At 30.4% G+C, this 12,006-nt stretch overlaps 1 protein-coding gene across 1 annotated transcript in view; it reads left to right on the top strand.

Annotated features, from left to right (window-relative positions):
* LOC143227134 (uncharacterized) overlaps positions 1-2,831 on the top strand; it is a 66,781-nt gene extending 63,950 nt beyond the window's left edge. The window contains exon 3 of the mRNA XM_076458641.1: positions 1,748-2,831. Coding sequence (XP_076314756.1) covers positions 1,748-1,833 — 86 coding nt within the window. The 3' untranslated portion in view covers positions 1,834-2,831. The remainder of the gene's footprint in view (positions 1-1,747) is intronic.
* Positions 2,832-12,006: the final 9,175 nt, after the last annotated feature.

Below are 12,006 nucleotides of genomic sequence, written 5' to 3' on the forward strand. Positions count from 1 at the left end.
CCTTCAGGTGACTTACGCTGATGTTTGAACTTATCCGTTAGTCACCTTGGCGAGTTATAATAATTACAATTATGCTACAGAAAGTTCTTTACAACTTGTATTGCTGTAGTTTCTCTTTTACTGCTGTAAACTAGATGTAAAAATTAGATTTTACGCTGTTCATGTTTTAATTCAAGAATTAAACTTTGTTTTGTTTAAACATGATTCCTTTTTACGAATTTTAATAATTTTACTTTAATTTGAACTTTTTACCGGATATTTGGCTAAGATATCCTAGTTGCTTTGCGCCATAAAACGCTAAAACAACAAAACACCCAGACCATGATATTGTAATATATATAATGTATTATAAATTATCATACATATTATAAAATGTGTAATGTGTTATATAATATCGTACAGATTGTAATATATATACTGTATTATAGAGTATCATATAAATTGTAATATGTGTAATGTATTATACGTTATTAGACATTACAATATGTGAAATGTATTATACATTATTATACAGATTATAGTGTGTGTAATGTATTATACGCTATTATAGAGCTTATAATATTTGTAAAGCATTGTACAGTATTGTAGAGTTCATAATACGTGTAATGTATTATACACTATTATACGATTATAACGTGGGTAATGTATTATACATTATCATACAAATTGTAATATGTATAACATATTATACATTATGATACAAATTGTTATATTTATAATATATTATATATTATCATGCAGTTTTTAATATTTATAATGTATTATAGATTATCGTGAACATTGTAATATGTATAATGTATTATATATGTTATTATACAGATTATAATACGTGTAATGTATTATACATTATTGTACAGATATAATGTGGGTAATGTATTACACATTATTTTAGATATTGTAATATGTATAATGTATTAACACATTATTATACAGAATGTAATATGTATATTGTATGATACAATAGCATACAGATTGTAGTATGTATTATGTATTATACTTTATCATACAGATAAATAATCTGTATAATAATGTGTTATACATTGTGAGACTAATTAGCAAATCATTATACGTTATCATACAGACTGTAATATGTATAATGCATTATACATTATTGTACAGATTATAAATGCATAATGTGTTATACATTATCATACAAATTATAATATATATATTGTATTATACATTATTATACAGATTATAATGCGTATAATTATTATTTAGATTACGATATGTAACTTATAATTCTCTGAGATGTGTAATGTTTTACACATTATTATACGGATTGTGATATGTAATATAATATTTTAATATGTGTAATGTATTATATATTAATATGCAGATTTTAATATGTATAACGTATTATACGTTATTATACAGGTTGTAATATTATAATGTATAATATATTATAGTAGATATTGTAGTGTGTATAATTTACTGTACAATATCATAGAGATTATAATATTTATTATATCTTATACATTATTATACAGATTGCAATATGTGTAATGTATTATTCATTATCGTGCAGATTATAATGTGGGCTATTTATTATACTTTATTTTAGAGATTATAACATTTTTAATGTATTATACATTGTTGTACAGATTATAATATGTATAATGTATCACACATTATCATAGAGATTATAATATGTATAATGTATTTTACATCATCATACAGATTGTATAATACATTATATATTATCATGCAGTTTTTAATATGTATAATATATTATACATTATTATAGATCCACATCCGAATTTCATTTACAAAATTTGTTTGAACAATTGTTTCCGGCTGAATGTGCCTTTCAAAGTTCTCAAGGAAGAATGAAAGAAGCCCATGACTGAAGTATTTTCTCAACACACTAGTGAAGTCTTTTTGAAATTCTGAAGACTGCTCTTTTTTTCAGTACCAGGAGAAATGCTGTGAAAATCTATATAGAAGACCTAAGATGGTTCGAAGCGGTTCAATGTAATTATTGGAGCCGACCCCTCGTTTGCTGAACAAGTTCTCGCGCGTTGAACGTATGGGATACACATATTCGTTGTTGGAAAGGAATGGATGATACGATTACACATCAACTCTTAATCAAACTAAATTTACAATATTGTATCTTTATATCACCTAAGTCTCTGGTTAGTTGATATCGTTTCCGTCTGTTTAATGCAAAAGATTTCGCGTCTTCTGATTGGCTGAAATTAGTCGGTTTAATTTTCTCGTATTTACATGGAGTTGACTCAATATACCTTTGATTACTTAGTGGGATATCTGGCGGCATATTAATATCAAGAAAGTATTAGTTTTAATCAATGAGAATTATATGTTATTTATACATCGCCCAGCGGGAGTTTAATGTATAAATGCTGAATCATGGTGACTTCTACATTTCTTAGAGATGTATAGTAGTAGTAGCATGTTTAATAAATCGCTATTGAAGTTTCCTAGATCTAAAAATACAAATACATATAGCAATATTACACGAGTGCGCGCACGAACACATACAAAATATTTCAGTAATTATACACGTGAGCAGTAATAAACTTGTGCTCTTAAAATATACTGATATATAATTTTAAAGAACTACAAGTGTTATAAATGGTCGATGTTTTTTTCTACCTAGGTTATAGTTTGTTCTAAAAAACAATATTCGTAAAAACTATTTGAAAATTTTTTTTCTTTTAATGGAGAAATTAATTTACACCTTACCTCACAGTAAACTCCATTTTGACTCACTTCAAATTAAGCTTCAACCGTTTCTCTTACTCCAGGTTAATTTACAGCAGTTTATTTCACTTCAGGTAAAGGTACAACCGTTTATTTCACTACACGTTAAGCTACAACAGTTTCTATCACTTCAAGTTAAGCTACAAATGTTTCATTTACTTTTGGCTGAACTACGGCATGGAGTTGTTATGTGCTAATTATGGTATAAGTGGTATGTTGGAAAATATATTACATGTTTCGATCGTTCATTTCTTCGTCTTTATTCAACTTTAAACAGGAATTGTTTACGTATGTGTTATGGCGTAAGTGGTTTTAAATTTTTAATTTGGTGTATTTAAATGGTGTAAAAGAATCTCTTTTTCAGTAAGTGGATTTGATTCACATCCCGCTATTAGGTTGCAGTTTCTTACTTAATTCAACTAGTAAGGACGGTTTAATAATGGCTCAGATCCGTATTGTGTAGTGAAAATATATTCTTGTATAGTAAGTATGGCGTCAAAAGAGTTATCAATATTCCTAGTACGGTATATGTCTATTCCTGGAGTACCTAGTACGTTATGACTTACATGACTGTTCTTGAAGTCCGCAGAAAAAGATCCAAACTCGAATTATCAAAACATCACAAATGTCATCTTACATTTAGTAGAAGCATTTGTTTCGACTTAAATAGCTTGGCGAATACATCGTTTGTTTTTTCATACTATCTGAGTTGTAACATAAAGATATAAGTATGTTTTTGGATACAACCACAGACATGGTGACATTCGATGGATTTAAATGCACAGATAAAGGGAGGTGTATTTTTTTCTTGGATTCAAAGAAATTAAGACATCTGTCTGGATTTTATCTCAGTTCCTTTAAAATAGAAGGATCTGATTTCAGTTATCTCTGTTTTAAAAAGTTCAGTTGTGTGTTTTTACTTGAAAGTAATTTGTTTTGAAATTGTGAGTTATTTTACAAATTAGGTTACGGATTTGTTATGATTGTGCTAGATGCTATCTTAATTGGAAAAGAAAATTATAGAAAGTTTTATTTCACATAATTTGGGCTTAGTTCCAGTTTTGGAATCAGTACTACATCCTTTCTTCACGTGCTTCGATGTTTGGATTAGAACTTACTGGCAGGGAAAAAATCCATTTGTTTTTGAAGTAGCTTTATAGACCACGTGTTTTTCACTTTATTAGCGATTATTACTAAGAAAAAAGTATTAGACGACAGAAACGATACTTACAATTGACTTGTGTTCTTTCAAGCAAAAAACGAACTGGAGAGAGGTCACGTTATTTGTTTGTAATAAGTGTTTATTTCTCGTTACTTCAGTCAATGAAGCCTGCAAGATTACAAATATATATGTTTAATGTCGAAAGACTGTGAAAGTACAATAATACTGAATTATGAAAGTTAGAAGAGCTCTGCTAATTGGAAGTCGATCTAAACTATACACTATTTGGCAAACTATAGTTATAGAATAAATAGTGTTTTTATGCAGTAAAGTTTCAAGAAACATTTCTGTTTCGCAAAGAAGAAGTCATAGATTGTCATAGGTTGTTTTATTTCATTTCGCTTAAAGATACACGAGGGCTATCTGCGCTAGCTGTCCATAATTTAGCAGTGTAAGACTAAGAGGGAAGGCAGCTAGTCATCACCACCCACCGCCAACTCTTAGGCTACTCTTTTACCAACGAATAGTAGAATCGACTATCACATTATAACGCCCCCACGGCTGAAAAGACAAGCATATTTGGTGCGACGGGGATTCGAACCCGCGACCCTCAGATTACGAGTCGAACGCCTTAACCCACCTGGCCATGCCATGCCTGGTAAAAAAGAAGAAAAAACAAAACCATTCTTCTCTAAAATGAAAAGACTAGTTTAAAATACAACAATGTTATTTTTTTAACTTGATGATTAATAGAATCAGCTTCTTCTGATATCAATATTTGTCTTCTATATCATTTTTGAATTTTCCAGAAATGTTTTTCCTATGCAGAGGTACTTGTTTCACTTTACACGACTTCTTGGCTTATTATAATAAGGGGCACTTTTCAACTAGTTTTAAAGAAACAATGTGGAATTTGTTATGGGTTAGAATTACAAGCATGTTTGCTCCCCGCCAGTACAGCGGTAAGTCTCTGGAATTAGAACGCTACAATCAAGGGTTCAATTTCCCTCGCTGGGCTCAGCAGATAAACTTATATGACTTTGCGATGGGAAAACACACACACACAAGCACTTTCTGAATTTCAAAAAGAGCAACAAAATACGTTGTAAGTACGTTTGAGTGATGAAAGCATTGTAAGTCTTTGGGTTTCAATGATAAATGTAATGTAATTTTGGGTGATGAATGTGACACGAGTCTATATGATAAAAATATTGTTAGTTTGAATAATTAATTACCTCTCTATCAGCGCCATTTTCAGCGGCAATTCCAATAAAATCTGACAAGATTCAGCCTGCTTCAAAGAATTAAATTCGTCTCAAATCCATATACTAGGCTCAATAAAAAATATTCTTAATAGTAAGAAATCTGTACAATAAAAAGGTAAAATATATTGCAACTAATTAAATAATATATATAAAATAAATATTCTGATCAATCCAGTCGATGAAAATAATTTTAACGAACGAGTAGAACATGAGTTTGAATGTTGTACGTTAAATGACATTCGGGAGATTGATGAATATAATTGGGTTATTCATTACATTGTTGAAGAATCAACCATATCAATTGATATGGGGTAAGTGTTGAAAACTGCATTTTAACAGTATCGACAAACAATACTTATTTTGCAGAACTTTAGAGCTAAGATTTCAACTTCATCAGAGACTTTTAAATCCTGCTTATACAAAGTGGTTAACTTTCATAATCACATTAGCCTTTCTGATGATTTTAACGTGTTCCAGACAAACCCAATTCAACAAGTTTAAAAAAATTTGTACGTGTTGAAGATAGCTATATTTCATCTATTGTACTTCGGTCACTAACATGTTATAGATAGCTCTATCTCATCAAGTTTATTGCGGATTTAAGGTGTGCCTAATATATCCATTTCATTACTTTTACTGAAGATACTAGTATCTTACAGATAATTCTAGCTCGTCAATTTTACTGAAGATACTAGTATCTTACAGTTAGTTCTAGCTCGTCAAGTTTACTGAAGATACTAGTATCTTACAGATAATTCTAGCTCGTCAAGTTTACTGAAGATACTAGTATCTTACAGATAATTCTAGCTCGTCAAGTTTACTGAAGATACTAGTATCTTACAGTTAGTTCTAGTTCGTCAAGTTTACTGAAGATACTAGTATCTTACAGATAATTCTAGCTCGTCAAGTTTACTGAAGATACTAGTATCTTACAGATAGTTCTAGCTCGTCAAGTTTACTGAAGATACTAGTATCTTACAGACAATTCTAGCTCGTCAAGTTTACTGAAGATACTAGTATCTTACAGATAATTCTAGCTCGTCAAGTTTATTGAAGATACTAGTATCTTACAGTTAGTTCTAGCTCGTCAAGTTTACTGAAGATACTAGTATCTTACAGATAATTCTAGCTCGTCAAGTTTACTGAAGATACTAGTATCTTACAGATAATTCTAGCTCGTCAAGTTTACTGAAGATACTAGTATCTTACAGATAATTCTAGCTCGTCAAGTTTATTGAAGATACTAGTATCTTACAGTTAGTTCTAGCTCGTCAAGTTTACTGAAGATACTAGTATCTTACACATAGTTCTAGCTCGTCAAGTTTACTGAATATACTAGTATTTTACAGATAATTCTAGCTCGTCAAGATTACTGAAGATACTAGTATCTTACAGATAATTCTAGCTCGTCAAGTTTACTGAAGATACTAGTATCTTACAGATAATTCTAGCTCGTCAAGTTTACTGAAGATACTAGTATCTTACAGATAATTCTAGCTCGTCAAGTTTACTGAAGATACTAGTATCTTACAGATAATTCTAGCTCGTCAAGTTTACTGAAGATACTAGTATCTTACAGTTAGTTCTAGTTCGTCAAGTTTACTGAAGATACTAGTATCTTACAGATAATTCTAGCTCGTCAAGTTTACTGAAGATACTAGTATCTTACAGATAGTTCTAGCTCGTCAAGATTACTGAAGATACTAGTATCTTACAGATAATTCTAGCTCGTCAAGATTACTGAAGATACTAGTATCTTACAGATAATTCTAGCTCGTCAAGTTTACTGAAGATACTAGTATCTTACAGATAATTCTAGCTCGTCAAGTTTACTGAAGATACTAGTATCTTACAGATAATTCTAGCTCGTCAAGTTTACTGAAGATACTAGTATCTTACAGATAATTCTAGCTCGTCAAGTTTATTGAAGATACTAGTATGTTACAGTTAGTTCTAGCTCGTCAAGTTTACTGAAGATACTAGTATCTTACACATAGTTCTAGCTCGTCAAGTTTACTGAAGATACTAGTATTTTACAGATAATTCTAGCTCGTCAAGATTACTGAAGATACTAGTATCTTACAGATAATTCTAGCTCGTCAAGTTTGCTGAAGATACTAGTATCTTACAGTTAGTTCTAGCTCGTCAAGTTTACTGAAGATACTAGTATCTTACAGATAATTCTAGCTCGTCAAGTTTACTGAAGATACTAGTATCTTACAGATAATTCTAGCTCGTCAAGTTTACTGAAGATACTAGTATCTTACAGATAATTCTAGCTCGTCAAGTTTATTGAAGATACTAGTATCTTACAGTTAGTTCTAGCTCGTCAAGTTTACTGAAGATACTAGTATCTTACACATAGTTCTAGCTCGTCAAGTTTACTGAAGATACTAGTATTTTACAGATAATTCTAGCTCGTCAAGATTACTGAAGATACTAGTATCTTACAGATAATTCTAGCTCGTCAAGTTTACTGAAGATACTAGTATCTTACAGATAATTCTAGCTCGTCAAGTTTACTGAAGATACTAGTATCTTACAGATAATTCTAGCTCGTCAAGTTTACTGAAGATACTAGTATCTTACAGATAATTCTAGCTCGTCAAGTTTACTGAAGATACTAGTATCTTACAGATAATTCTATCTCGTCAAGTTTACTGAAAACTGTAATGTGTTCCACATTGCTCCTTTTTCAAATTTACTGAGAATGTTAAGCTTTTCCATAAAGATCATCTTCTTTAATTTTTCACACAACTTCGTATTATCAAGTTTACTGTGAATTATAACGTGATCCATATAATTCACTTTCTTCAAGTTTACTGTGAATTATAACGTGATCCACATAATCCACTTTCTTCAAGTTTACTGTGAATTATAACGTGATCCACATAATTCACTTTTTCCCAACTTTACTGACAATTTTATTGTGTTCTATACAATCTACTTTCTTCAAGTTTATTGACAATTTTACTGAGTGCCATATAACTCGATTTTATAATAATCTTAACTACTCTAGATAGCTACGTTTAGTTAAGCTTACATGTAGTTTAACATATTCTAGAAGGGAAGTTTCTTCAGTGTGCCTAAAAATACACGACTTCTAACTATACAACGGTCACTTTAAAATTGTTTTTCTGAGGCTTTATACGATCTTATTTGTTTGTTTTTGAAATTCGCACAAAGCTAGTCGAGGGTTATTTGTGCTAGCCGTCCCTAATTTAGCAGTGTAAGACTAGAAAGAAGGCAGCTAGTCATCACCACCCACCGCTAACTCTTGGGCTACTCTTTTTACCAACGAATAGTGGGATTGACCGTTACATTATAACGCACCCACGGCTGAAAGAGCGAGCATGTTTGGCGCGACGGGGATGCGAACCCGCGACCTTCAGATTACGAGTCGCATGCCTTAACACGCTTGGCCATGCCAAGCCACGATCTTATTTGCTTTCATAATTACGCATTAATTACTTGGCTACGAAAACATTCTGGATGAAAGATCTTTGCTTCACTCACGCAAGCAAAACCTGAAGTCTATTAACGTCGCTGATTACTATGAGAGATAAACGCGTAAATCTTCTGCTTGACCGCTCTTTAATCTCTACAGCTGAACACATAAATTGTATTTACTAAAAACAATATAATCAAATGTAAGTATCCAATATCTACGTATTTCATTGGAAAGTGTTGTTCTTATTTGGTGAATTATCATAACATCTGGATACATCAGGTTCGTTTATTTTATATAAGATAATACTAGCCAGGTTTCAGTAAGTGGTTCACAAATCTAGGTATTAGATGGAAAATTAAGGTTCTTAAAACATTGAAGGTCAGTAATGTCGAGAAAACCCACTTGTAGAGAAAAATATACATGTAAAATCGACTCGTTTGGGTTCAAAATTTTTATACGTAGAGGAGTGAACAACGTTTCGACCTTCTTCGGTCATCGTCAGATTCACAAAGAAAAAAAGAGGTAACTGACCGGAAGCTGACCACATGTTTGAAAGGGGTTGTGTAACTGAGTGTCGGAGTACTTATACTATGTAAAAACTACACTGACAAACACCACACCAACATTATTTATAAAATACAATGTGATAACTGCCACGACTTCCATATTGGAGAAACAAGTAGAAATATGGAAACCAGATTCAAAGAACATAAAAAGTCACCTTCACACGTTTTCAAACACTGCAAGTCAAATAAACACAACATAACCATAGAAAACACTTAAATACTAAATAAAGAAACAAACATAAACAAACGCAAAATTAAAGAAGCCTTACTTATACAACAACTCAAGCCCAAAATAAACCAATACAAAGGAACACCTTTATACTTATATTAAAAATAAATATAATTATAAATAATATAAAATTATATATTCAAACATGCAAGCACACCCTCTACACTCTGATACTCAGTTACACAACTCCTTTCAAACATGTGGTTAGCTTCTAATCAGTTACCTCTTTTTTTCTTTGAAACCTGACAATGACCGAAGAAGGTGGAAACGTTGTTCACTCCTCTACGTATAAAAATTTCTCAACCCAAACGAGCCGTTTTTACATATACATTGAAGGTCAATATTATAACTGTTGAATTACATACATTTCAATTCACCTGAACCAAGTTAACATTCTAAACCCTCATATATCTTTTATCTAACAAGAATGTAACAGATAAAACAAACTAAAACACATCTATTACCTCACCACAATATATGAGATATAAAACAAAATAAAACACAGCTACTACCAGATTACACTATAGAAGAATAAGTAAATGAAAACAAAATTACTACCAGGATACACTATACAAGAGTAAATAAAATATAACACTTTTTATACCAGGTTACAACTAGTAGGTTACAATATAGGAAAATAAGTCAATTAAAACACAATTACTACCAGATTACACTACAGGAGAAGGAATAAATTTAAACACAACTACTACCAGCTTAAACCGTAGAAGAATCAATCAATAAATAAAAACAAAACCATTGCTAGATAACTCTATAGCAGAAAAAATAAAACATAACTAACACCACGTTAGTGGTGAACTAAAACACAATTACTAACAGGTTACACTGTAAAGAATAAATAAAGAAATAAAAACACAACTACTACCACTTTATATTATTGGAGAGTAAATAACTTAACACACAACAATTAGAATATTAGATTATAGGAGATTAAATCAATTAAATTATAACATTATCATGTTCTGCCAGATTATACCATAAGAGATTAAATAAATAAAAAAACAACTACTACCAGGTTACATTTAGGAGAATACGTAAATGAAAACACAGTTCTGCCAGGTTATACCATAAGAGATTAAATAAATAAAAAACAACTACTATCAGATTACATATAGGAGAATACGTAAATAAAAACACAGTTCTGGGGGGTTATACAATAAGAGATTAAATAAAAAAAAAACAACTACTACCAGATTACATATAGGAGAATACGTAAATGAAAACACAGTTCTGCCAGGTTATACCATAAGAGATTAAATAAATAAAAAAACAACTACTACCAGGTTACATATAGGAGAATACGTAAATGAAAACACAGTTATGCCAGGTTATACCATAAGAGATTAAATAAATAAAAAAACAACTACTACCAGATTACATATAGGAGAATAAGTAAATAAAAACACAATTCTACCAGGTTATACTATAAGGGATTAAATAAATAAAAAAAAACAACCACTACTAGGTTACATATAGGAGAATACGTAAATGAAAACACAATTCTACCAGGTTACATATAGGAAAATACGTAATTCAAAACACAATTCTGCCAGGTTATACCATAAGAGATTGTATAAATAAAAAACAACTACTACGAGTTTACATTATTTGAGAGTAAATAATTTAACACACAACCATTAGAATATTACACTATAGGAGACTAAATAAATTAAATTATAACATTATCAGGTTGCAATATAAAAGAATAAGTAAATGAAAACACAATACTGCCAGGTTATACCATAAGAGATTAAATAAATAAAAAACAACTACTACCAGATTACATATAGGAGAATACGTAAATGAAAACATAGTTCTGCCACGTTATACAATAAGAGATTAAATAAATAAAAAAACAACTACTACCAGGTTACATATAGAAAAATACGTAAATCAAAACACATTTATGCCAGGTTACATATAGGAGAATACGTAAATGAAAACACAATTCTACCAGGTTACATATAGGAGAATACGTAATTCAAAACACAATTCTGCCAGGTTATACTATAAGAGATTAAATAAATAAAAAAACAACTACTACCAGGTTACATATAGGAGAATACGTAAATGAAAACACAATTCTGCCAGGTTATACTATAAGAGATTAAATAAATAAAAAAACAACTACTACCAGATTACATATAGGAGAATACATAAATAAAAACACAGTTCTGGGGGGTTATACCATAAGAGATTAAATAAATAAAAAAAACAACTACTACCAGGTTACATATAGGAGAATACGTAAATGGAAACACAGTTCTGCCAGGTTATACTATAAGAGATTAAATAAATAAGAAAACAACTACTACCAGGTTTTATATAGGAGAATAAGAAAAAGAAAACACAATTCTGCCAGATTATACTATAAGACATTAAATAAATAAAAAATACAACCACTACCTGGTTACATATAGGAGAATACGTAAATGAAAAGACAATTCTGCCAGGTTATACTATAAGAGATTAAATAAATAAAAAAACAACTACTACCAGGTTACATATAAGAGAATAAGTAAAAGAAAACACAATTCTGCCAGGTTATACCATAAGATATTATATAAATAAAAAAACAACTACTACCA

Source organism: Tachypleus tridentatus, chromosome 9 (genome assembly GCF_004210375.1).
Source record: "Tachypleus tridentatus isolate NWPU-2018 chromosome 9, ASM421037v1, whole genome shotgun sequence".
Lineage (NCBI taxonomy): Eukaryota > Metazoa > Arthropoda > Merostomata > Xiphosura > Limulidae > Tachypleus > Tachypleus tridentatus.